This window comes from Bidens hawaiensis, unplaced genomic scaffold (genome assembly GCF_021521415.1).
Source record: "Bidens hawaiensis isolate Kalapana, Puna unplaced genomic scaffold, B.hawaiensis_p1.1 tig00000512_1, whole genome shotgun sequence".
Classification (NCBI taxonomy): domain Eukaryota; kingdom Viridiplantae; phylum Streptophyta; class Magnoliopsida; order Asterales; family Asteraceae; genus Bidens; species Bidens hawaiensis.
Window position 1 is genome coordinate 1,546,112 of NW_027491033.1, and position 26,592 is coordinate 1,572,703.

General features: G+C 43.8%; 2 protein-coding genes across 2 annotated transcripts; one reads left to right on the forward strand and one right to left on the reverse strand.

The window, feature by feature from the left end:
• The first annotated feature begins 591 nt into the window (after positions 1-591).
• Positions 592-2,212, forward strand: LOC143631099 (cytochrome c). The gene is made up of 3 exons (XM_077099951.1): positions 592-744; positions 1,623-1,756; positions 1,943-2,212. Exons 1-3 carry the CDS (start codon positions 633-635, stop codon positions 2,033-2,035), a joined length of 339 nt encoding a protein of 112 aa, XP_076956066.1. The 5' UTR covers positions 592-632; the 3' UTR covers positions 2,036-2,212.
• An 11,763-nt stretch (positions 2,213-13,975) lies between these two features.
• Positions 13,976-16,393, reverse strand: LOC143633585 (uncharacterized). The gene is made up of 2 exons (XM_077101864.1): positions 16,297-16,393; positions 13,976-15,615 (listed from the first exon to the last, which is right to left on the reverse strand). Exon 2 carries the CDS (start codon positions 15,336-15,338, stop codon positions 14,190-14,192), a length of 1,149 nt encoding a protein of 382 aa, XP_076957979.1. The 5' UTR covers positions 15,339-15,615; positions 16,297-16,393; the 3' UTR covers positions 13,976-14,189.
• Positions 16,394-26,592: the final 10,199 nt, after the last annotated feature.

Genomic DNA, 26,592 nt, shown 5'->3' on the forward strand with positions numbered 1-26,592 from the left:
ATGTGGTTGAAGAAATTTAAGAAAGTAAAGGGTGTTGTTTATTTCCATTCAAATCTGATGGTTTATGGCGGAGGTGAGGTTGGTACCTGAGTGGTGGTAGTAAACAGTGGTTAATCGAAAGTTGCAGAGATGCAATGGCTGTCTGGTGTGGCGGCGGCGGTGGGTAACAGATACCGGTGATAGTGGGGAGGTGGGTGGCAGAAAAGGGTGAAGATGGTGGGTGAAGAAATTAAAAGTTTTTTTAATAAATATATAAAAATGACAAAATTACGCTCATGTGCAAGGCACATGACCAGATTTAACAAGAAAAATTAACTCCGTTAGTGACAAAGGACGTAACGTGATAGGGATTTGAAACTTAAAGGATGTTCTTTGTCATTAAATTTGCTAAAGAACGACCATTGAAAAAACGTGCAAACATAAAGGACTCGTTTTGCCATTTTGTCTTTTGAAAATTAAACAATTACTTTTTAATTAATTAATTAATTAGAATAAATAAAACTGAATGAGGTGTAGAGTAGAGTAGAGGCGGTGGAAGTAATATAATGGCGGCGTATATTAATACTACACCTTCTGTCACAAAGTAGAAGACTCTAGAAACGAACAACAAACACATCGGAAAAGAAAAGAAAATGGCGTCGTTTGAAGAGGCACCGCCGGGTAATGCAAAAGCAGGAGAGAAGATATTCAAAACCAAGTGTGCTCAGTGTCATACCGTCGATAAAGGCGCCGGTCACAAACAAGGTCTTATTAAACAGCTACTTTAATTCTTATTATGCTTTTGACTACTATTTCCAGATGATTTGTGCTTTTAAAATTTTGTACTTGTAGTTTCATTCATGTAATTTGATATAAGTTTGTGTTTGTTTAATTTTGGTCAATTGGTTTAGTCAAAAACAGATAATATTGGTAGCTAAACTTCTATTGAAAAAAAACCCCTTTTGATTTTGATCAAAAATAGCTGTACAAAATGAAATTCAAATGTTTTTAGTATGCCTCTTAAAATAATCAGGGCTGCATTAATGTCTTATACCATGATTGATAAAAGAAAAATTTTCTTTTCTAAACCCTTAAATAAAAAAATCAAACTCAAGAATGCAGTGTAAGAAAACTGTTACAATAATCATGAGGAACATTCTTGAGTTTTTTTTTAAAAGAAAAAAAAAGAGAATGGAAAGAAAAGTTAGGATTTTTTTCCTCCAAAACTTTCCAGCCAAATATGGCCTGATTGTGAAGAAAAGTTTATAGCTCATTATAATATTACTAATTTGCCATGTCTCAATTCTCTTTTCCATGTTGCTACGAGGACTTAATTGTAAAGTTACAATTTTTTTTCCTATTTTTTCCTTCCAATCCAACTCACAAATGTAATTAACACTTTCTTTTCTTTCCTTTAACTCGAGAATGTCTTTTAAGTATATAATTTCTTTTCGTTTCTTCCCCTATTCAATCTTATCATTTCTTTTCCTTGCATTTTAAACCCGAGAATGCAGAATTAGAAATATTAGTTCATAATCAAATACGTATGCCCATTTGTTTATAGTAGATAACATCTTCTGCTTGGTTATTTCAAGATTATGTTATTATTGATATGGAATGTGTGGTGATGATGATGATGATAGGACCGAATTTGAACGGGCTTTTTGGAAGGCAATCTGGTACTACTGCAGGATATTCTTATTCTGCTGCTAATAAAAACATGGCTGTCATTTGGGAAGAGAAAACGCTCTACGACTACTTGCTTAACCCGAAGAAGGTATTATTAATAACTGTTTCACCATTATAGGTTGTAGTTTTAATTTTAAAACAGCCAAAACCAAATCGATACTTTCTAAAACGGGTTCCGCTTTATTATACCGTGCTTTGGAATATGCTGTAGTTTCGAGTATATATGCTTTTTGGTCTGAATAAATTTTGAATATTTAATTGTGAATGATTGCAGTACATTCCTGGAACAAAGATGGTCTTTCCTGGACTGAAGAAACCACAGGACCGAGCTGATCTCATTGCTTACTTGAAGGAAGCAACCTCTTGATTTCAAAGGCGGTAGTGAGTTTATTTGCATCGTTTACATCATAAAAAGCAGTGTTTTGTTACATTTATATGACCATATTGTTTTGAACTTGAACGATTTGTTACGCTTGACATAACTCTCGTCTTTAAGAGATGTTTGTTATGTTTTTAAATAAAGTTGTCTTTGAATTTGGGTTAATAGATTCTTCTTTTATATATGTTCATGGTGGTTTTTGGTTTTTTCAGCAAGTGAGGATGAATGTATTGTGTTTAATGGGTTTACATCTATATATTTTATATAGAAAACATGTGAATATATATAGAAATGGTATGAATTGGACATAAATATAGAATATAGAAACGCAAACCAAACTAGTGTCTGCAATGTCATTAGAATAGCGTACATCGTCTACGCCATGGTTTTCGTCAGTGTATTTATGATAGAATAAAGTGGATTAGAGGTGCACAAATCGGGTTCAAATGGAAAACCCGAACCGGTTCCAAACCGGTTTTTTTACACCGGGTTGTAAAATGGCACCGGTTCCAATCAAGAACCGGTTCGGTTCCCGACCCGAACCGATGCCCAGATATGCGAACTTTTAAGAACCGGGTAGGGTATGAACCGGAACCGGTTTTTACGTAAAAACCGGTTCCACCGGTTTTTTTGAAATTTAAAAATTAGAGCCGTTAGGAACCGGTTCCAACGGCTATATAGCCGTTTTTGACCGTTGGAACCGGTTTTTTAACTATAAATAGGTTATTTTCTTGCTATGAATAGCAAGGTTTGTTTGTTTACTTGTTAAACCACTTCCAAAACTATAAAACACACTCCAAACCACAATTAATCTTAAACCGACAACAAATGGCAACCAATGATGACGTTGTTATGGTGATCGAAACAACAAGATGCCCCGATGTTTGGGTTCATTACGATTTGTGTCTCATGAACCGGTTCCAACGGCTAATTGGTGTCTAAAAAACCGGTTCCAACGGCTATATTACCGTTGGAACCGGTTCCAACGGCTAGTTTGACTTTTGTTTGACCCTTCAAAAAAAACCCGTCGGAACCGGTTTTTCCGGGTACGAACCGAACCGGTTCCAATTAAGAACCGGGTAGGAACCGGGTTGGAACTGGTACTGACATACAAATAGGAGAACCGGGTACGATTTTCGGGTACAAAAATACCCAAACCGGGTATTGTTCCAACCGGGTTGGAACTGGAACCGGTTCCGGTTCGGTTCCACTGGTTAGGTTCCGGAACCGGTTTTTTTGTGCACGTCTAAAGTGGATATGCGAGTTAAAGCGGATTCATGACCATGGTGTTGTCTTAGCTCCTAACCATACACAGAGAGCTAGTTACACATACAACGATACATGACCACGGTATTGTCTTAACCATGCACAGAGAGCTAGTTACACATACAGTGTATGTTGTTATGGTAAAGTAACATATTATGGGTACTAAAATTTCAGAAGTGTTCACAGTTATGTATTCATTCGACCATTACTACATAATATGTGAGAACACAAATCACCTTTGGCGTGAACGTCAAAATATTTGGATGTATCATAAAAGGTAACGAAGCGTGACGCCTTGACAACGGCTTGTATTGTTGATTGTTGGTACAAATCTACGATTTTGAGCCCTGACTGGGATATAGACAAGACGCTAGAAACTTGTTTCTTCACTCCTAGTTAAAGGGGTGTTCACAAACAACAATAACCCGTTTGCTCTCTATGTCACATGATAACTTCAAATGTTGCTACAAAGATCCACCCAGCTAGTGTTGGAGCTCAACATTGCTTGAAAGGATGCTCTCCCTGTACAAGTGTTCTTGATGGGTTGGTCTAGTTTGGCCGCTCTTCATAGTCACGAGCTTGGATTTTAGCTATAAACATCCTAAACATTTTAGGCTCAAAATAGGAACGTTCACATATATGATATACCATACATACATGTTGATGTAATAAAATAATAATTTAGATTATTAATGGTCTTATAAACCTTAGAAAACAAAAAAATATATAAATTATATACAAATTTTAAATTGATTATTTTAAAAATAAAAAGATTCTATTGAAAATTCAGTTTAAACGATTTGTCTAAGTCCAAGGTGATGAGTTTTCTTTGGGTGTGAAATAGACCGAAATTAAATTATGTAACATAGGAGGAGAGGATCAAAATTAATATAGTTTTCGATAAGGTTGATGTATTAGGGAAAAGAACTGAAATAAATTAGAACTGGTTATGTTTGTATATGTTTTGGCTCTATATGTGTCTTAGCTAGCTTATGGCTAGTGTGTTGAATGAAATGTCTATTGGTCTTTAAAAAAATGTCTAACATTGTCATTTCTCACCGTGAGAATCTTTAAAAAGAACATGAAAAGGAAGATAATAAGACTTGGATGTGCTCAAGTTCAGATGCATGAGCTTTACATAATGTTACAACGATAAACCTTCACTAACCTTTTCGTGTATGTAAAAAACCATGATGCAGGGGGTGTCTGGGATTCCTTATCTTTACCAAAGCGGAAGAATTACACTAGCGTATGTGTTATTAGTCTTTATAAGGAACTTCATTTTAAATCAGTTAATCATAATAGCTACTTATGATGGTTTTACATGATATAAAGTTTGTATTGGTTTTGTTGTATTTCTATCATAATACGTTTTAAGTAAAATTCAAGGTTTTCTTAGCTAAATTAGTTTTAATATTTGGATAATAAAAGTAATAAATTTTAATGTTTTCTATATAATTTTAAATTTTGTATATCAAAGTCACATAATGGGTTAAAAGTAGAGGTGTCAAATGGGTTGGGTTAGGTCGAACGAGTCATGGGTTGAAATGAGTCATGGGTCAAAACAAGTACGGGTCAAAATGAGTTTGGGTCAAAACGGGTCAATTAAAAAAGGGTTGTTTTGCTTTGGGTCGAAATAGGTTAGGGTCGAACCATGTTTTGAGTGTGGTTTTTTTTTGAACGAGAATAACGGCGGAATCATTTTAGTTTTTTTAGATTTTTCGTTTTTTATTTGTATTTTCAGTTATGATTTTTTTTTTATTATTTTTTTTGAATTTTTTTTTGAGGGGTTTTCAATTAATATCAAATACCCTCAAAAAAATATTCTAATAATAAAAAAATTATAACTCAAAATATAAATCATAAACAAAAAAAGTAAAAACACTAAAATGTTTCCTATGTTGTCATTGTTTCATTAAAAAAAACACCTAGAATCGAACCGAAACCGAAAGAATCGACGAAAATGAAACAAAGAAACAAAAAGCCAAAACCGGACCACATCAATCGAAATCGAAAAAATTAATCAAAACGAAACTAAAAGAATTCAAACCGAACAAAAACAAAACTGAAAAAACGAGTCCGGAATCGACCAGAAAAAAACAAAAGAAACCAAAACCCAACACGTCACGGGTGAAAACTCGTGTTGGCTTGAAACCTGAATCAAACCCGTTCCAATCTGAAACTCGTTTCGTGCCGAAACCTGTCTTGTATGAAAACCCGTTCCTATCCGAAACCTGTCACATTTCTTATAGGACACTAACCCACATCGACACATTTCTTTGAACTTGTCGACCCAATTTGACCCAAAAATAAAATGATGGAATGTAAAATGACTCATTTTGACCCATTTAGTTAAAACTTTTTACCCAAACCAACTTATTTAACTTTTAAAACAACTTAAATTGACTCATTTAAAAGAGTTTGGATCAAGATTGCCAACCATAGTTAAAAGTGTGAATTTGGAATTGAACAATATTTTCATTAACAGTGAAACGTATATGTACACGATACAAGATTACAAGACCTACAAATATGGAATGAATTACAACAATAATAGAAACAAATAATTAGAATATACTCTTGATAATTAACAAAATAATTAAGGCTTTCAAAACTCGATTTTCCCGCTTAACCGTGTTTATCACTAATAAAAGTCACTTGGATAGGGCCGTTCGCATATACATATACAAATATACATGTTAATAATTAAGGTAATAAAATAATATTTTTAAGGAAGAAGTTTAATCAATGGCTAAAGTACATAAATGGTGATTTTGATATGTAATTGATATGAAGATATGAACATATATGGATTGTATTCATGTGCTCGTTTATTTAATGTAGCTGATCGGGGAATCTTGTATGTTAGCTTGGCTTACCTCTTCTGAGTTGTTATTTGAAGAAACACTAATCGACCCCGGGCAGATTACGGATAATCTGGGGGTTAAATAGATGTTTCCCACGAGGGTTAGGTCCGGCAAAGATGGTTGTTCTTCTGATGACCTGCAAAACAGACCGTGAGCTCGTCACTGAGAAGGGGGGGTACCTCCTTGTGACCACCCTCCGGCGTGAGAATCAGACTAGATTGCTCTTGAATATAAGTGTATATTAAGAGAAATAGCTAGAGAGAAGATGATGATACCGTTCCAAGGTGTTGGAGTATTTATAGCCGAAGGTAGGTTTCCAAGCAGGTACAGCCGGCTGAATAGTATTCCTGTTCTACCAACTGTGGGCTACGCACGTGCCATGCTGATGGTTGGTGGGTAGGCAGCGGCTGATAGTGACCATGCCGGCTGTGTACTATTCCTTTTCCACCAACTGCAGGCTATGGACGTGCCCCGACAGGGGTTGGTGAGTAGGCAGCGGCTGATAGTGACTTTAAGTACTAGAGCGTGCTGCCCGTCGTACTGTTGTCAGTGAGCTGTCGTAGCTTTGGTCAGATCTTTTGTCCATACCTTGGCAGGTACAGTACAAAAGATCCTCCAGTATCGTACGGACTGGCTCATTTGGGCGGGAGTATTCCCGGCTTTGGGCGGGAGTGTTCCCGGCTTGCTCATTCCCTCTTCAGGTGACATTACTGAATTATTTGAGAGTTAGTGCCTTGTGAGTGTAACCTTGCTGCGCGGATAGCCTTCCCTGATGGCTAGTATCCGTAGCTGCGGGAACAGGCAGAGTACTTCACCATTGGGAGGCTTTTCCTGCGGGAACAGCTTGCGTACTGCGCGTAAGGACGTCGCGTCTCTAAGCATGGTTGGTCCTGCGGATCCAGTTGGTCTTTGCGCAGACGTCCCTCTAAGGTGAGTCTTGCGAGTTCAACTGCGCAGACGTCTCTCTTCGAGGTGAGTCTTGCGGGTCCAACTGCGCAGACGTCCCTGTTTAAGGTGAGTCTTGCGGGTCCAACCGCGCAGACATCCCTGTTCAAGGTGAGTCTTGCGGGTCCAACTGGGCTCTGCTGGGACTTACCTCTTCAAGTCCCCCCAGTCCAATGTTCTTCTCATGAATTGCTAATAAGTGAGGTGAACTTTTGGACTTAAGCAAGGGGTTTTGAAAAGGGTTTAGTTTTAAGATTTTCCATGGGGATTCTTCTAGCAGAAGTCCTAATGTCACGTGCAGAAATTCCCGACTTTTCTGCTTGATCTTTGGGTATCATGCGGGTAGGTCTGTAACCTCCTCGCAAGTCAGGAGCGTTGAGTTCCACTTGTGTAGATTCTCCATGAAGTTTTGGTAGTTTTAAACATAGTGATCAATTATGTTAAACAACCAATTCCATCTTGGAGCTTCAAACAATCTAATTCTCAACGTTCCCGCTATGCGGGGATGTTATTTCCGTTTCCGCAAGCATGGCCCAGAAGATCCTTCTTGGTTTCAATTCCCTGCGGAGTGCTAAGTATGTGAAGGGTTTTGCCTTGACACTGTACCCGCACTCGTCTTATAGTTACTTTACTTCCAAGGTATTCCTGGCGTCAATTCCCTGCAGGTGCTAAGTATGTGAAGGGTTTTGCCTTGACACTATACCCGCACCCGTCTTATAGTTAGTTGGTTGCCGAGGTATTCTTGGCTTCAATTCCCTGCAGGTGCTAAGTATGTGAAGGGTTTTGCCTTGACACTGTACCCGCACCTGTCTTATAGTTACTTGGTTGCCAAGGTAAGGGGTATAGTCCCGCTTACTTTTGAATCTTTGTGACTTGCGTTATAAACGTTACATGACTTGCGCATGCATATTTTAGTTTATTTTAGCAATTTTCCCAGTGTTTTGAATAAGTTAACCGTTCGACGTGCGGTTGTCAATAGGTTAGTGTTCAGTTTCCTCTATCATGATTGTGCGGGTAGGACCGTCACTTTCATTTAGTGGGATGACCAATCTTCACCTATAACTGACCTGCGTGAAGGTTTGCCGTTTTTTGTGTTTGTGTGGGTTTTGCCGCTGTCCACACGCAACGACTTCTCTCCATATTTATGCGGTGAATACCGGCATACCGTCCGGAAAGTTCATAAGTACAAATGTAAAGTGATCAACACAATGTGAAAGGAGAATCATTTCCATTAGAAGTGGCCCCAGGCCGTTTCTTTATAAGTTTGGAATTGATCTACATGTAACATTTGCGTAATTGAGCTCCATTCCATGTTCTTGGGATGGGGGTGCCATCGAGCCTTTCGAGCCGGTATGCGCCCTTTCCCAAAACTTCTTTGATAATGTATGGCCCTTCCCAGACGGGGGCCAGCTTTCCTGGGCGTTCTTGGTTCGAAGCCTCGTTGTTACGCAGTATGTAGTCTCCGACATTGAAGTTGCAGAGTTTTACCCGCGTGTTGTAGTACTTTTGCATTTGTCGCTTGTAGTTCTCTTCACGCGCTGCGGCTAAGTCTCTGCGTTCCTCGGTTAGCATAAGGTCTAACCGTTTTTCCGCATCATTGTCCTCTGGTTGAATCAAGACCCTTGGTGAGGGTAGACCAATTTCGACCGGGACCATGGCTTCAGTGCCGTAAGTGAGGCTGAACGGGGTTTCTCCCGTACTTGCCTTTTTCATCGTTCTGTGTGCCCAAAGGATGTGTGGAACTTCGTCCACCCAGCCGGATCTGTGTTCCAGGAGTCTTTTCTTGATGCCGTCGACGATGCTCTTATTTGCTCTTTCCACCTCACCATTACCCTGCTGGTGCGCCACTGAGGTAAAGGTGTGGGTGATTTGAAGTTCTTTCAGCCACTGTTGTAGCTTATTGTCAGCAAAGTTAGTGCCGTTATCGCTCACCAGATTCTGTGGAAGTCCAAAACGACAAATAATAAATTCCCAAATAAATTTTTTGATATGTTTTGCGGTTGTTTGGGCTAAGGGTTTTGCTTCTATCCACTTGGTGAAGTAGTCGATGGCGACCACTAGATACTGAACGTTCCCTGCTGCTGTGGGAAATAGGCCTGTCACATCGATGGCCCGCTTCTGAAATGGCCATGAAGAGGTGACTGGAACAAGTTCATTCTTCGGGCGATGCGTGTTGGGCGCGTAAAGTTGGCAAGACCTGCACTTTCTGATGTATGCCAGCGCATCTGTATGCATCCCCGGCCAAAAGTATCCTGCGTTGTTTAGCTTAGCTACGACGGCGCGTGGACCTGCGTGTATCCCACAGATGCCCTAGTGTACTTCCCTTAGGAGGTAGCCAGCATCTTGGTCGTCCACGCATCGTAAGAGTGGGCCAAGAAAGTTACGTCTGTAAAGGATGTCATCGATGAGTTGATAGTTCAGTGCTTTACAGCGTAGTTTTCTTGCCTGTGTTTTTGACTCTGGTAGTATACCCGCCGCAAGGTAATTTATTATTGGTGTCATCCACGTTTCTGTGCCGGTTTGGATGACACAGACTTCCTTGTGTGGGACTGATGGTGCTCCAAGGAGTTCAATGCGGATATCCTTTCCCAAGTGGGTGAAGGCCAATGACGCAAGCTTGCTTAACGCATCCGCAGATTTGTTTTCGCTACGCTTGACGTGTATGACCTTACAATCGTTAAAATCGCGCATGAGGGTTTTTGCTTGTGCGAGGTACCGCGCCATTGTGTCATTCATGGCCGTGTACGTCCCGTTTATTTGGTTGGCTACTAACATGGAATCCACGTGGGCTTCCAAGTTCTTCACTCCCATCTTACGCGCAATTCTCAGCCCGGCTAAGAATGCTTCATACTCTGCTTCGTTATTTGTACTTGGAAAATCCTGTCGAATAGCGTAAGTGTATTCTTGGCCCGCTGGGTTGGTTAGTTTTAACCCTGCGCCTGAGCCCTCGTTGCTGGCCACTCCATCAGTGTAGAGTCGCCAGACATTATCGATGTCCTGTGCTGGAGAGGGTTGAGCCTCGTCCTGGCACTCTTTCTCCCGCGAGGCTGGGACTTCTGCAATAAAGTCGGCCAAGACCTGGCCTTTTATGGCTGGCCTCGGCTTATACTTTATCGCGTATTCTCCCAATTCTATTGCCCATTTGGCTAGGCGTCCCGACAGTTCGGGTTTGCCTAAAACGTTTGCAAGTTTGAAGTTGGTGAGAATGGTGATTGGGTGACCTTGGAAATATCGTCTTAGCCTGCGTGAAGCCTGTACCAGTGCTAAGACTAATTTTTCCAGGGTAGAGTACCGGGTTTCGACGTGTGTTAGGAGACGGCTAACATAGTAAATTGGCATCTGGATGTCTTTTCGCTCGACTAGCAGGACGGCCCCGGTTGCTCTATCTGTGGTGGAGAGGTATAGGATTAATTCCTCTCCCGCTTCTGGTGCTGTGAGCGTTGGGAGTTCGATCAAACGTGACCGAATTTCCTGAAAAGCTGCTTCCGCTTCTGGTGTCCAGCGGAAGTGCGTTTTCTTTAAACAGTTTCTCAGCGTTAACACGAATGGGAACGACCTATCCGCATGGTTTGCCAAAAAGCGGTTAAGTGCGACTAGGCGTCCATTCAGTGTTTGAGCTTGCTTGATGGTAGTAGGTGATTCCATTTTGATAATGGCTTCGACCTTTTCAGGGTTCGCTCTGAAGCCATCTTTAGTAACAATGACTCCTAAGAACTTCCCTTCTTCCATCCCAAAGGAACACTTGCTCGGGTTGAGCTTCATGTTTATCCTTCTGAGTGTGTTGAATGTTTCTTCGATGTCTTTCAACATCGTTTCCGGGTCAAGGCTTTTGATGACCAGGTCATCCATGTAGACTTCCAAGTTCCTCCCAATTTGGGCATGAAACTCTTTGTCCATCAGGCGTTGGTATGTGGACCCGGCATTCTTAAGTCCGAATGGCATCATTTGATAACAAAATGTGCCATCGGGCGTCCGAAATGCGGTTTTGTCCTGATCGTCAAAGGCCATGTGGATTTGATGGTACCCTTTGTACGCATCAAGGAAGCATTTAAGGCGTAACGATGCTAACGAATCTACCTTAAGATCAATTTCGGGTAACGGGTAACAATCTTTAGGGCATGCTTTGTTTAAGTCTTTGAAATCTATGCACATGCGCCATTGCTTGTTAGACTTCGGTACCATGACGGGATTTGCAACCCATGTTTGATATCTGCTAACGCGTACGATGCCCGCGTCAAGAAGTTCCTTGACTTGGGTTCTACACGCGTTAGCTTGTTCCGCCCCCATTACTCTGCGCTTTTGTATGACCGGCGTAAAAGCCGGGTCACACTTGAGTTTATGCTCTGCCTTACTTCGAGGTACCCCAGTCATGTCAGCTGGTTTCCATGCGAAGATGTCAGCGTTTTTCTGTAGTAAGCGTTTGAGTAAGGTGCGCGTAGGATCAGTGACTGTTGGGCCAATGGTAACCGCCTGGTCGGGGTATTTGCCATTGAAGGCCCATTCTTCTGGTTCGGTGACGGTCGGTTTAGCCATCTTTGGTTTGGGTGTTGATGAGACAGATGTGATGCATACATGGGGAATACCGGTGACCATCGCTACGCCCTCAGCTGTTGGTCATCCCATCATGCCGTGGACTGAAGATACCACGGCATTGAATCTTGCCATTCCGTCTCTCCCGAAGAGAATGTCGTATGTGTGGTGTGGCTTCCTCATTACGACAAAGTCCACGTCTTCTGTGCGGGAGTGTTTCCCGTCTGTGAGAATGACGGGGAAGGATAGGATACCCAGGGGGTGTTTGTGCTGCCGTCAAACCCCGGGCACGTCTTCTGGTGGAAAAGGAATAGTCCCACGGATGGCGCCAATGAAGAAACACTAATCGACCCCGGGCAGATTACGGATAATCTGGGGGTTAAATAGATGTTTCCCACGAGGGTTAGGTCCGGCAAAGATGGTTGTTCTTCTGATGACCTGCAAAACAGACCGTGAGCTCGTCACTGAGAAGGGGGGGTACCTCCTTGTGACCACCCTCCGGCGTGAGAATCAGACTAGATTGCTCTTGAATATAAGTGTATATTAAGAGAAATAGCTAGAGAGAAGATGATGATACCGTTCCAAGGTGTTGGAGTATTTATAGCCGAAGGTAGGTTTCCAAGCAGGTACAGCCGGCTGAATAGTATTCCTGTTCTACCAACTGTGGGCTACGCACGTGCCATGCTGATGGTTGGTGGGTAGGCAGCGGCTGATAGTGACCAGGCCGGCTGTGTACTATTCCTTTTCCACCAACTGCAGGCTATGGACGTGCCCCGACAGGGGTTGGTGAGTAGGCAGCGGCTGATAGTGACTTTAAGTACTAGAGCGTGCTGCCCGTCGTACTGTTGTCAGTGAGCTGTCGTAGCTTTGGTCAGATCTTTTGTCCATACCTTGGCAGGTACAGTACAAAAGATCCTCCAGTATCGTACGGACTGGCTCATTTGGGCGGGAGTATTCCCGGCTTTGGGCGGGAGTGTTCCCGGCTTGCTCATTCCCTCTTCAGGTGACATTACTGAATTATTTGAGAGTTAGTGCCTTGTGCGTGTAGCCTTGCTGCGCGGGTAGCCTTCCCTGATGGCTAGTATCCGTAGCTGCGGGAACAGGCGGAGTACTTCACCATTGGGAGGCTTTTCCTGCGGGAACAGCTTGCGTACTGCGCGTAAGGACGTCGCGTCTCTAAGCATGGTTGGTCCTGCGGATCCAGTTGGTCTTTGCGCAGACGTCCCTCTAAGGTGAGTCTTGCGAGTTCAACTGCGCAGACGTCTCTCTTCGAGGTGAGTCTTGCGGGTCCAACTGCGCAGACGTCCCTGTTTAAGGTGAGTCTTGCGGGTCCAACCGCGCAGACGTCCCTGTTCAAGGTGAGTCTTGCGGGTCCAACTGGGCTCTGCTGGGACTTACCTCTTCATTATTTGATTTCAACTTTTCGTTCTTTGCGGTACAACTCATCTATGCTTGGATTTTAATCATCAACTCTATCTATACAGCTTTACAAATTATTTTATGCAATAATAGTTGTAAGATGTAAACCTAAGACTTTTAGTGTGGATATAAATAACTACTTTTTGTCTACTTAATAATAATTACAAAGCTCATCTTAGTAATTAACCCAAAACTTTCTTTAAGAAAAAACATGAGATTCCGTTGCGCATCTAGGTTTCAAAAGTTGAGGTGTGAGCAGTGAGCTTTATGCCTTTATATGTACGCTAAGCCTGGAAAAACGACTAGTTGGGTAAAAACATGTTTGAGTCAAAAGAGAGCCAAAGCAAAATGAATTCGGGTTGAAATAAGTTCCAACCATAACAGATTGATGGGTTATTGAGAAATCGATGTTGGCCGTTGAATTGGATGAGTTCCCGAGTAAATGGTGATAATGACAAATAAATCACCCGCGATATTATTTTCATTGGCTACTAGTGGCGAAGGTTGGAGGTGGTGGCGTTAGCAGATGTGGGATTGTGTTGCGGTGGTGCCAGAGGTGGTTTTGCGGCGGTGTTGGCTACGGTTGAAGGGCGTCGGCGGTGGGGGTATCGACGGTGCAAATGTGATGGTGACGATGAAGGAGACAAACAATGGTCATGAGTGATACTAGCCCATTTAAACTTGTTTTTACAAGTTCATACGCTTTGACCCGCACCATAAAAGTAGATTCTGTTTTATGACTTAAGTGACCCACAAATGAACCCAAATGCAAGCTTTCACCCTTACCAAATCAACTCATTATTTAAACAAAGTACACAATAAATTTTATTTTTTTCTTACATCTATTAATGTAACATTGTGGTGTATAAAGCAGATCCAAAGAATTATTCATTGAGTGACGTTTAAAAACAACAAATCAATTTAAGTACCAGAAGCAAACGAAATTGTACAGGTTATAAAAGTATAACATAATGAAAAGAGATACAGATCAGTTCTACCAAAAATAAACATTAAAAAAATACAAAAACAAAAATAGCAATCCTTATTAAACCTAACACCTTTACAAACTGATGTTTACCACAAAAACGAGTTCACATATCGTTCACCATCATGCTTCATGAGACCATAGGCCAGCCATGAATATGAGGCGAACCCGTAGGGGTCGAGCGTTGACTACTTTCAAACAGACTCAGCTCCACAAACGGAGACTGGTCCACGTGTTGCTCATCCTGCTCCCGTTCCATTGCACGAAAAGAAATCGACCCCCGTTTTGTTGACGAGTCATCTAACGGGCCATGGTTATCAATTAGCGACAAAGTGTCATTATGTTCCCCAATAATCCTTCTTGTAGCCTCCATATCTTGCAGATTCTTCAAAGCTAAAGAATCTGCAATTGGGAAATAAACAAGTATACAAATCCCGACCCCGACACAACATAAAAGAGAAAGAAAAGCCAAGAATGCAACAACTTCAAACACTGCATCACCCGGCTCAAACAGAACAGATAAACCGAGTAACAAAACCCGTAACGGATAAAAACCAGAAACAAAAAATATCAATGTGTACACCCTTTTTTTCAAACCCTTATTAATGACCAAAATTAGCATTCGACTACCGATCCAGAACAAATAAAGTGTCAAGACGGCTGCAAAAAGACCAAGAAACATGGTACTTAATAAAGGGTAGAAGCATCTTGCCGCATCATTTGTGTACTCGGTTGTGATTTTGAAAAAGTAGCCTTTTTTGTTCATGTGTAAATCCGTCTCGAATCTTGGTCCAACTAAAATAACTGTCATTTGAAGCGCAAAGATCAGTAAACCCCACAGAAGAATGTAAACCACTGTTCTCAAGTTCCATTTCTGACTTAACGGGCCTGACTCGGTTTTCTGCAACGAAGCGTGAAGAAGAAAAATGAGGGTTAGAAACAGGCACGGTTCTGAAAATCCTAGGTTTGACACAATGTAGCATTTGCATACGGTTTCCTGCCATTTTGAATCAAGAGTGTGTAATAACCGACCGTCACGCCTTAAAAATTCAAGTCTTAAAATCTCACCAAGACCCCACCAGATTGCAAAGAAGATGAATATTATTCTAACCACCCACGGGCCACTGAAGTATCTTAGCTCAGTTCGACTTCTACTACGAACGTGGTCTCGGAAATAGAACGAGTACACTACGCAAAGCGAACCAACGAGACCCAACACAGCAACTAAGGAAATTGTAACCACACCGAGTGCATCAGCAAGTACACTTGTCAGGGGCATTACCCAAAAAATAGATTCCACGCATGCTCTCTGCCCGCATGGATGTTACACAAAAGCCCCTGCTAACTTAGGTTTCCAGTCACATTTATATCAAAATCTGAAATCAGTTTCGCAGAGAGCTCTTCAAGATAAAAGAGCAAACACTTAACAATTGTTGAAACTGCAATGACCCATCGTTAACCAACCAATCAAGAACTTGTGTGTAATAAGTTTTCGTATACCAATACAAGTGACTACGTTATTATTATGTCTCCGAGTAGTTAGCCAATTAAACCACCTACATTAGAAAACAAATAAATAAATTATCACCGAAAAACACGCCTAGTGACCTTAATTTCCATCAGTTATAAAGCTTCTAGCATATTTGGGATGCTTATATCTGAATTCCTATGTTAAATCAACGAAACCGTAATATTAACACAAATTGAATTCTAGCCTAATTCATAATGCAGTTCACAAAGCCTTATCTATTTGTAAAACAAATAATCTAATTCATCCTATTTAAAGCAAAATGTAACACTGTAAAACCACATTGACAAAAGGAATCATCAGATTTCATCATGAATAATATGAAATTGATGCTAATAAACCTTTCACTACAAACTGAAGAACATAAAACACATGAAAACAAGCTTCTGTGTTGCAGATCCATCAATTGCCATCTAAATAATATCTAATTACTTAATTATATAATGTAAGCACAAAATTAGACAGATATTTTTAACCTAATTACATTATGCATGTAAGATCAAACACATAACAATGCTTCAATTAAGTGAAATCATGATAACAAGTCAAAATCCATGAATTAAAAGAAGATTAATTGAAAATAGATGAGAAATAAAACCTAGAAGAATCAGTAGATGAGACGAGAGAGATTTAAGTTTAGGGATCGGAAATAAGGAAGGAAAGTAATTGAATATAAGGAATTGGAATATAAATAAGATGAATGACTTACAAGGATGGAACGTGGATCTTGTTGATTGGAATTGAGAAATGGAATTGGAATTGGAATTGGAAAATGGAAAACCTAGAAGAAGAAAGAAAGAAAGAAAGAAAGAAAGAAAGATAACAACTTTGTTGCTGACAGCCTGTCGCCAGCATTTTGCATTACCAAACCAACCAATTTTATAAATATTTATTATTTTCTTTTTTCAATTATTGGATTTCTATTTTAAATTTCATTAATTAACATCTAATTATTGCCATGTTATAAATTAAAAACAAGTCAGTTTAATAAACAAGACGAGTTTTACCTATCAGGTTCAAGCCAGCTTACGAGCCTTTCATTTTTCATTTGTAATAATTATTAATTTATAAATTAATTATTAAATAGTAAATGAGTTGAGCTCGAGCTTGAAAAACTACTCTATCGAGCTCGAAACTAGTCAATCTCAAGCTCATTGTAAGATAAAGGAGTTCGGACTTGGCTCGGCTTATTTACAACCTTGTGAACAAAAAAACTGATTCTTAATAATTGAACTATATAATTGGCAATGATAACCAATGCTACTAGTAATGTTGCCAAAGACACTATTAGTTTTCATTATTCTTGTCAAAGATATCAATGTATAACTAAAAAGTAACAGTGTGTGTTTTTAATTATCTAGTTTGAATTATTTGAATTGTTTTGAAACAATATAAATCAGAGTAAAAAACAAATGAGGTTATTTATCCATTAGAATGAAACTGTCTTTAATAACAAAATGAAAGCTATTAGCATCATAAGTCACATTATTAGTATGGATTATTTTTAAACAATAACTGAAGAGGTAGGTCCCAGCAGGGCTCAGTTGGTCCCGCATGACTCACCTTGAACAGGGATGTCTGCGCAAAGACCATCTACTCCCGCAGGACCCACCATGCTCAGAGAAGCCTACGCGCAGTATGCAAGCTGCATACGCAGGGAAAAGCCTCCCAATGGTAAAGTAACCCGCCTGTTCCCGCAGTTGCGGATACAAGCCATCAGGGAAGGCTACCCGCACAGCATAGCTACACGCATAAGGCTTAACACTTACAAATATTCAGTGTCACCTGAAAGAATGAGCAAAGGCGGGAGGGGGAAAACTCCCGCCAAAATGGGCCAGTCCGTATGATGGAGGATCTTTTGCGTGATACCTGACGAGGTAAAGACAAAAGATCTGACCAAGAATGCGACAGCTCACTGACAGCAGCGTGGCAGACAGCACGCCACAGCACTGTGACCAATAGCCGCCGCCTACCCACCAACTCCTGCCAGACCACGTGCCTAGCCTGCAGTTGGTAGAAGACGAAGAGTGCACGGCACGCCTGCTCTGTGTCAGCCGCTACCTATCCACCACTCACAGGTAGGGCACGTGCATAGGTTACAGTTGGTAGCGTGTTGGGCCGGCTAAACCCCTTGGAAACCCACCTTCGGCTATAAAAGACAGCAAATGGTATTATCATTTCATCATCTACTATCTCGTATAACTTACTTGATAACTGCTCTAATAGTATTCATATACTTTTATATTCAAAGAGCAATATAGACTGATTCTCACGCCGGAGGGTGGTCACAAGGAGGAACCCCCCCCTTCTCAGTGACGAGCTTACGGTGTCTGTTTTGCAGGTTCCCTGAAGTACAACTTACTCTGCTGGACCTAACCTTCGTGGGAAACATTACTTAGCCCCCAGATTACCTATAATCTGCCCGGGGTCACTTAGTGTTTCTTCATTGGCGCCATCCGTGCATAAAGCTAGAACTACATCTTTCTCCAGTTTTTCAAAACTTCCAAGATGACTAGAGAAATTCCGGTAACCACAACCCCAGCCACTGGGGTAAACACCGGCAACACAATGTTTACAAACACTACCCCAGCCACCCAAGCTGGGGCAAGTGAAGTACATTTTACGAACACTACCCCAGTCACTCATGTAGGGGCAAGTGGAGTAAATATTCCACTGGGATTCACTGATGCCCAGCTGGAAAAACGAACTCGAGCCCCTCGCCAAACACTTGATCAAGTGAAGGCATGGGCCGAGGCACGTCAAAGAGAATTTCAGGCTGAATTGGACGAACGCTTGCGTTCAGTCCAACAAGCTGAGGAATTCGGTAGTACTCGCCAGCACCTCAACATGAGTAGTGAGTACGAGTACTCAGACGCCGAGAGGGAAGATTCCGACACTGACGCGAACCCTCGCCATAGGGCGAAAGGGAAGCGTAAGGAAACGGATCCCCAGCCAAAAAGGAATTTTGGGGAAGCATTCCAACCAGTCACGGAAAAAAGCTCGCGTGACTTCTCCAAGGCCTTTAGACCTACTGCCACAAACGCAGGAAGGTCAAAATTTGCAAGGGACATTGCAGAAGCAATCGCCCCGAGGAGTGCCAAACAAATGTCCAATATTGGCACATACGATGGTATATCCGACCCAGATGACCATCTGAACAGGTTCATTGCGGGGGCAACCGTCAGTAACTGGACGGAACCCACGTGGTGCTACATGTTCCAGATGACTCTGGTAGGAGCAGCCAGAGCATGGTTCGACCGTTTACCGGTCCACCACATCTATGACTGGGCAGACTTCCAGAACAAGTTCAGTCAACAGTTTAGTCAACAGAGGAAGCACACTGAGGAGCAGTGGACGATCCTCAACTGTGTGAGAGAAGAGGATGAATCCTTACTGGACTTCATCACCCGCTTCAACTCCAAGAAGCTGAGTCTGGGCAACATCAGCGAAGACCTCGTTCGCGCCGCTTTCATTCAGGGCGCTGAGTACCCAGAACTTATCCGCACTCTGACGGGTAAAGACGGCATGCCATCCACATGGGATGCCATAATGACGGCAGCCAAGCGCTTCGCCGAAACGGAGAAACAGCTGGGAAGAGATCTCCCCCAGAATACAAACCTCTACACACAGAGGACAAGGGAGAACAATGTGAGAACCGCCCGGCTAAACAAAAAGAGGCGGCAAGGTATTTGGCAGTCAAGGATAAACTTTGACACCCCCTCAAGCTCTCGCCCTCTGGTTGGCGGAAGGGACAACACGCACCCTTCGAACCGGAAAAACCGTTGGACGCCACTCACCAAGAGCGTCACGGAGATATTTGCCACGGAAAAACTGCCATGGCCAAAAGCCCCAGCGATCCGACAGAAACCCAATGCGGATCAAAGCAAGTCTTGTGACTTCCATGGGACAAAGGGCCATAGCACTGAGGAGTGCACATCCTTGAGGGACATCGTCGAGACATTTGTCAAGGATGGGAGGCTCGCACACCTCGTGGCATCTATCAAGAAGGGAGGAAGGAACGACAACAGGTACAGGGGTAACGGACGAAAGCCCGTCGACATTAGCATCAACATGGTCCAGGGTAAGGTCAGAGGAAGAAAGAGACCGATAACCGAACCATGCGCATGGAAGGAAGCAGAAGTGCGCTTCCCGCGAGTGCCGGGAGGCCCAAACAAAGAAGGCCCCATTGTCATTAAAAGCCAGCTGGGGCACTACATCACCTCCCGCACCCTCGTTGACAATGGCGCATCGTCGACAGTGATGTACAGGCAGTTCTTCGACAAGCTCGACGATGAAGACAAGGAACGCCTGGAGACGGTCTACGCTTCAATGGAAGGGTTTGACGGCAGCATGAACACTCCCTTGGGCATCCTATCTTTCCCCGTCACTCTCACCGATGGGAATTATTCACGCACGGAGGATGTGGATTTTGTTGTGATGAAAAAACCACATCATACGTATGACATCCTATTCGGGAGAGACGGGATGGCAAGATTCAACGCCGTGGTATCCTCAGTCCACGGCATGATGGGATGGCCAACAACTGAAGGCGTAGCGATGATCACGGGCATTCCCCAGGTATGCATCGCATCTGTCTCCTCTAAACCCAAACCGAAGATGGCCAAACAAACCATCACTGAACCTGAACAGTGGGCATTCAATGGGAAATATCCCGATCAGGCCGTTACCATTGGCCCGACAATTGTTGATCCAACACGCACCTTACTCAAGCGCTTACTGCAGCGAAACGCAGACATCTTCGCGTGGACACCAGCCGACATGACTGGTGTACCCCGGGGAAAGGCAGAGCATAAGCTCAAATGCGATCCGGCCGTTACGCCGATCGTACAAAAGCGCAGAGTAATGGGGCCCGAGCAAACCAACGCGTGCAGAACCCAAGTCAAGGAACTCCTTGATGCGGGCATCGTGCGCGTCAGCAAATATCAAACATGGGTTGCAAATCCCGTAATGGTACCGAAGAATAACAAACAATGGCGCATGTGCATAGATTTCAAAGATTTGAATAAAGCATGCCCCAAAGATTGTTATCCGTTGCCAGAAATTGATCTCAAGGTGGATTCGGTGGCACCATTTCGCCTTAAATGCTTCTTGGATGCGTATAAGGGGTACCATCAAATCCACATGGCTATAGATGACCAGGACAAAACCGCCTTTCGGACGCCCGATGGCACATTTTGTTATAAAATGATGCCGTTCGGACTTAAGAACGCGGGGTCTACGTACCAACGACTAATGGACAAAGAGTTTCACGCCCAAATTGGGAGAAACTTGGAAGTCTATATGGATGATTTGGTCATCAAAAGCCCCGAGCCAGAGGCGATGTTGAAAGACATTGAGGAAACTTTCAACACGCTCAGAAAGATAAACATGAAGCTCAACCCGAGCAAGTGTTCATTTGGGGTGGAAGAAGGGAAGTTCTTAGGAGTCATTATTACTAAAGATGGCTTCAGAGCGAACCCTGAAAAGGTCGAAGCCATTGTCAAAATGGAATCACCTACCACCATAAAACAGGCTCAAACACTTAATGGACGACTAGTCGCGCTTAACCGCTTTTTGGCAAACCATGCAGATAGGTCGTTCCCTTTTGTGTCAACGCTAAGAAATTGTTTAAAGAAAACGCACTTCCGCTGGACACCAGAAGCGGAAGCAGCTTTTCAGGAGATTCGATCACGCCTGATCGAACTCCCAACACTCACGGCACCACAAGCGGGGGAGGAGTTAATCCTATACCTCTCCGCAACAGATAGAGCAACCGGGGCAGTCCTGCTTGTAGAACGAAAAGGCATCCAGATGCCAATCTATTATGTTAGCCGCGTGCTGGCAGACGCGGAAACCCGGTACTCTACCCTGGAAAAACTGGTCTTGGCACTTATACACGCTTCACGCAGGTTAAGACGATATTTCCAGGGTCACCCAATCACTATTCTCACCAACTTCAAACTCTCAAATGTTCTAGGCAAACCCGAGTTATCGGGACGTCTAGCCAAATGGGCAATTGAATTGGGAGAATATGCGATTCAATACAAGCCGAGACCAGCCATTAAAGGTCAGGTCCTGGCCGATTTTATTGCAGAAGTCCCCGCTTCACGGGAGAAAGAGTGCCAGGAGGAGGTTCAACCCTCCCCAGCACACGAAATCGATGAAGTCTGGCGACTCTACACTGATGGAGCAGCTAGTAACGAGGGTTCAGGCGCAGGGTTAAAATTAACAAATCCAGCAGGCCAGGAATATACTTATGCTATTCGGCTGGATTTTCCAAGTACGAATAACGAAGCTGAATATGAAGCATTCCTGGCCGGATTGAGGATTGCGCGAAAGATGGGTGTAAAAAATTTGGAAGCCCACGTAGATTCCATGCTAGTGGCAAACCAAATAAACGGGACGTACACGGCTGTGAACGACACAATGGCCCTGTACCTTGCCCAAGCCAAAACCATCATGCGCGATTTTAATGATTGTAAAGTGATACACGTCAAGCGCAGCGAAAACAAATCTGCAGATGCGTTAAGCAAGCTTGCATCACTGGCCTTCACCCACTTGGGAAAGGACATTCGCGTGGAACTCCTCGAAGCACCATCAGTCCCGCACAAGGAAATTTGTGTCATCCAAACCGGTACAGAAACATGGATGACCCCAATAATAAAATACCTTGAAGCAGGAACGTTACCAGAGTCGAAGTCACAGGCAAGAAAACTACGCTGTAAAGCACTGAATTATCAGCTGGTCAATGACACCCTTTACAGACGTAACTTTCTTGGCCCATTGTTAAGATGCGTGGACAACCAAGATGCTGACTACCTCCTAAGGGAGGTTCACGAAGGCATCTGTGGAGTACACGCAGGCCCCCGCGCTGTGGTAGCCAAGCTAAACAACGCGGGATACTTCTGGCCGGGGATGCATATGGACGCGTTGGCATACATCAGAAAATGCAGATCTTGCCAGCTTTACGCACCCAACACGCATCGCCCGAAAAATGAACTTGTTCCTGTCACTTCCTCGTGGCCATTTCAGAAGTGGGCCATTGACGTGACAGGCCCATTTCCAACAGCAGCTGGGAATGTTCAGTTCCTAGTGGTAGCCATTGACTACTTCACCAAATGGATAGAAGCGAAACCTTTAACCCAAACAACCGCAAAGCATATCAAAAAATTTATTTGGGAATTTATTATTTGTCGTTTTGGACTTCCACAGAATTTGGTAAGCGACAATGGCACCAACTTTGCTGACAAGAAGCTACAGCAGTGGCTGAAAGAACTTCAAATCACCCACACCTTTACCTCAGTGGCACACCCACAAGGTAACGGTGAGGTGGAAAGAGCAAATAAGAGCATCGTCGAAGGCATAAAGAGAAGACTCTTGGAACATAGATCCGGTTGGGTAGACGAGCTTCCACACGTCCTTTGGGCAAACAGAACGCTGAAGAAGACCAGTACGGGAGAAACCCCGTTCAGTCTCACCTATGGCACTGAAGCCATGATCCCAGTTGAAATCGGTTTACCCTCACCAAGGGTCTTAATCCAACCAGAAGACAATGATGCGGAAAGACGGTTAGACCTTATGCTAACCGAAGAGCGCAGAGACTTAGCCGCCGTGCGTGAAGAAAACTACAAACGACAAATGCAAAAATACTACAACACGCGGGTAAAACTCTGCAACTTCAAGGAAGGAGACTACATACTGCGTAACAACGAGGCTTCGAACCAACAACGCCCAGGAAAGTTGGCCCCGATTTGGGAAGGGCCATACATTATCAAAGAAGTTCTGGGAAAGGGCGCGTACCGGCTCGAAAGGCTCGATGGTACTCCCATCCCTAGAACATGGAATGGAGCTCAATTACGCAAATGTTATATGTAGATCAATTCCAACTTGTAAAGAAAAGGCCTAGAGCCACTTCTAATGGAAATGATTCTCCTTTCATGATGTATTAATAGCTTGTAACCTATGAACTTCCCTTACGGGAAGAAGTAGTTGCGTGTGGAAGGCGGCAATACCCGCATAAACACAACGCCAAAATGTTAAAAAGTTCTAAGGAAAACCTACACGCAGGTCAGATGTAGGTAAAGTTTAGCCATCCTTGTAAGTGCAAGTGACGGTCTTACCCGCACAATCACGAACAAGGAAGCCAAACTTAACTTACCGTCTACCACGTTAAAAGGTTAACTTATGAACACTTAAAAGGATAAGAAAAACCTACACGCAGGTCAGATATAGGTCTAAAGTTAAAGCCATCCTACTAAGTGCAAGTGACGGTTACAGCCGCACAATCACGAAAGAGGAAGCGAAAACTTTAGTCCATTATCAACCACGTTCAAAGGTTTAACTTAATGCCTTAGAAATTTCGAAAAGGAAAACCTACACGCAGGTCAGATAGAGGGTAAAGAATAGCCATCCTACCAAGTGCAAGTGACGGTTTTACCCGCACAATCACGAAGGAGGAGGCGAAACTTTAACCCATCATCAACCACGTTCAAAGGTTCTTATTCTAAACACTTGGGAAATTGCTAATTTAAACTAAGTATGCAAGTCATAAGTTTATAAAGCAAAGAACCCAGGGAAATAACAATCTTATACGCAAAGAGATTAATATTTCACAATCGATTACAAGAATGGCTGGGTAACTACCCGCCTAAAAGAAATCTATACAAGGCTGTCTATCCTAGCAGGGGGAAGGGATCCTCAAGATCAGGCTTCAGGGCCACCTCCGCTTGGACCAGCACCGTCAGAGCGCGGCTGCCCAAGGAAAGCCTTAAGGATGCTTAGCCCATCATCAGCAGCAGCAGCTTCATTCACCTTCTCCACCACTGGATGCGGGAAGGCAGCGTACTGATTCACAGCTTGGTCATAAGCAGCTTCAGTATTAACATTGAATAAAGGGAAGTTGGAGGGCGGAAAGCCTCTCTCAGCAAACCCTAGACCAAGCAGGAAGCCAGTCTTCTGCCCATCCTCATGAGAAGCGTTGAGGGCTGCGCTCATTGCATCGTCGTAAGAGGTCTCTGAAAGGACCCGACGCACAACCTACAAAAGAATATTACAAGTTAGAACATCTTCTAATTACGAGCGGAAAGCGTAAAGAAAAGATAAAGATACCTCAGGCAACGCTTCTCGAAGCAGCCATTGGAGGGTAGCTTGACTTTCTTTGTAAGCACGTTCGGCTCCGCTTTTATCAAGGTTGGCAAGTTGAACTTCCTTGGCGGCAGCTTCTTCGACGCTTTTGAGTTTCCTTTCAGTACGGTCAAGCATCCCCCTCTGGTCAAGGATCTCCTGCAGCTTCTTGGCATCTTCCATTGCCAAGGCGTCATGAGCATGTTGAAGAGCCTTTAATTTGCATTTAAGCTGCTCATTCTCTTCGCGAAGTGGCTCAGCAACAGCTTCAGCCTTGGCAGCCCTCTCAGTTGAGTTTCGCGCAGTCTCCTTGGCCAGCCGAAGCTGTTCATTCACAGCTTGGGCAGCCTTGGAGCGGGCCTCGAGTCGCGCCTGGACTTCAACCTCGAGGGCCTTGAATGCCTTCTCCTTCTCGGCTGCGGCAGCGGCCAACTGCCGGTTCTCCTCCCAAAGAGCCCGCGCTTCAGATACATCTTTGGCGCGAGCTGCTTTTAACTTGTCGTTTTCACGACAAAGCAGCTCGACGCGGGGCTGCGTTCGGGCCTGGAGAACCCGAAGCTCATTGGTTAGCCTACCCTCTTGGTAGCTAGCCATGGCTTCCCCCAACGCACCATGAGGAGCAGCGTGGCGAGCCCAGTCCACGCACTCCACAGGGGTGCGAAGGGTTGTTCCTCGGCGTATGTTCCATCTTGGAACATACACTTCATTGGAATCCGACACTGCAAAAGAAACAAAGGCAGTTAGGAAAAGATGACAAAAATATACAAAGAAAAAAGAACCCTACGTACCTGTAGGGTCAATAACAGGCCGATAGCCGCCAAACCCATCACCTGAACCTAAAGGAAATCCATCCAACAGGTCAGGCAGACGGGAAGGTGGCGTAGATCGGCGGGAAGCCCGGCGCGTACCTGATGGTCCGGCCGTCGGCGCCGGTGGCGCAGGTATAGTGGCAGCCGCCGTGGTAGCCATTGTTGGCGCCGTCTCCTCAGCAACAGTAACCGCCGGCTCCGTGAAAGATGCTGTAAAAATTGCACTCACGGCCGGCGGAGACACCTTCTCAGCTGGAACAGCCTCAGGAAGGCTGGAACCAGCGGAAGCAAGCGTAGACGCCTGGGTCGACGCCTCGGGAAGGCTGACCGAGCCTACCGTCATTGGCGGGGGAATACTTACTCCAACTCCACCCTGGAATGCGTCAACATCCACACCTGCACAAGCAAAAGTGTTAGAAAAATTTATTTGAAACAAATATAGACAGGAATTATGGGGGTACTTACGGGGTTTCTTGAGCTTGAACGCACGGACGAGCGGGGGCGAACCCGATGGAGCCGGCCTCTTGACACCGGTAACCGTCGTCGTCGCTGCCTCCCCGGAGGTAACACCTGCAGCCTCCGGAGCGGTGGTCTCCTCACCACCGGGCTTCCCCGCCACCTCTGCGTTATCTGACTCCGAGTCAGATAGGACTACCGGGTCGGCCGTAGAGGCCACTTTCTCCTTGCCTCTCCCGACGGCAGCCTTTTTCTTCCGCACCAGTGGAGGACCTTCTGCGGATTCCTCAGAAGAAGAAATGTCATGAACTCCAGCAGCAGGCACAGCATTGAGAGGTTCAGGGTAGAAGATAGGCTTACCTGGCCGTCGGTGGCTCAGGATCTCTTGGCCTGGCGGGTAAACCTCCACGAACCGACCCGCAGTCTGCTCTAAGATGGGCAACTCGTTCTCGTCCAGAGCACGAGTACCCATCCGCGCAGGACCATCTTCCTCCCGCGGATTCAGGAGCGACTGAAGATCGTTGCCCTCTGAAATCAACAAGAAAGTTAGAAAAAATCGTAGTCAGCAAAAAAGAAACAAGACATACCATAAGGGGTAGAGTTCGAACCATATTCAA

Bases quoted from the DNA above. Each gene is read 5' to 3' on its own strand.
- LOC143633585 (XM_077101864.1), bottom strand. From the start codon at position 15,338: ATGCCCCTGACAAGTGTACTTGCTGATGCACTCGGTGTGGTTACAATT.
- LOC143631099 (XM_077099951.1), top strand. From the start codon at position 633: ATGGCGTCGTTTGAAGAGGCACCGCCGGGTAATGCAAAAGCAGGAGAG. The intron at 745-1,622 runs GTCTTATTAAAC...TGATGATGATAG, and splicing joins AGGCGCCGGTCACAAACAAG to GACCGAATTTGAACGGGCTT. The intron at 1,757-1,942 runs GTATTATTAATA...GAATGATTGCAG, and splicing joins ACTTGCTTAACCCGAAGAAG to TACATTCCTGGAACAAAGAT.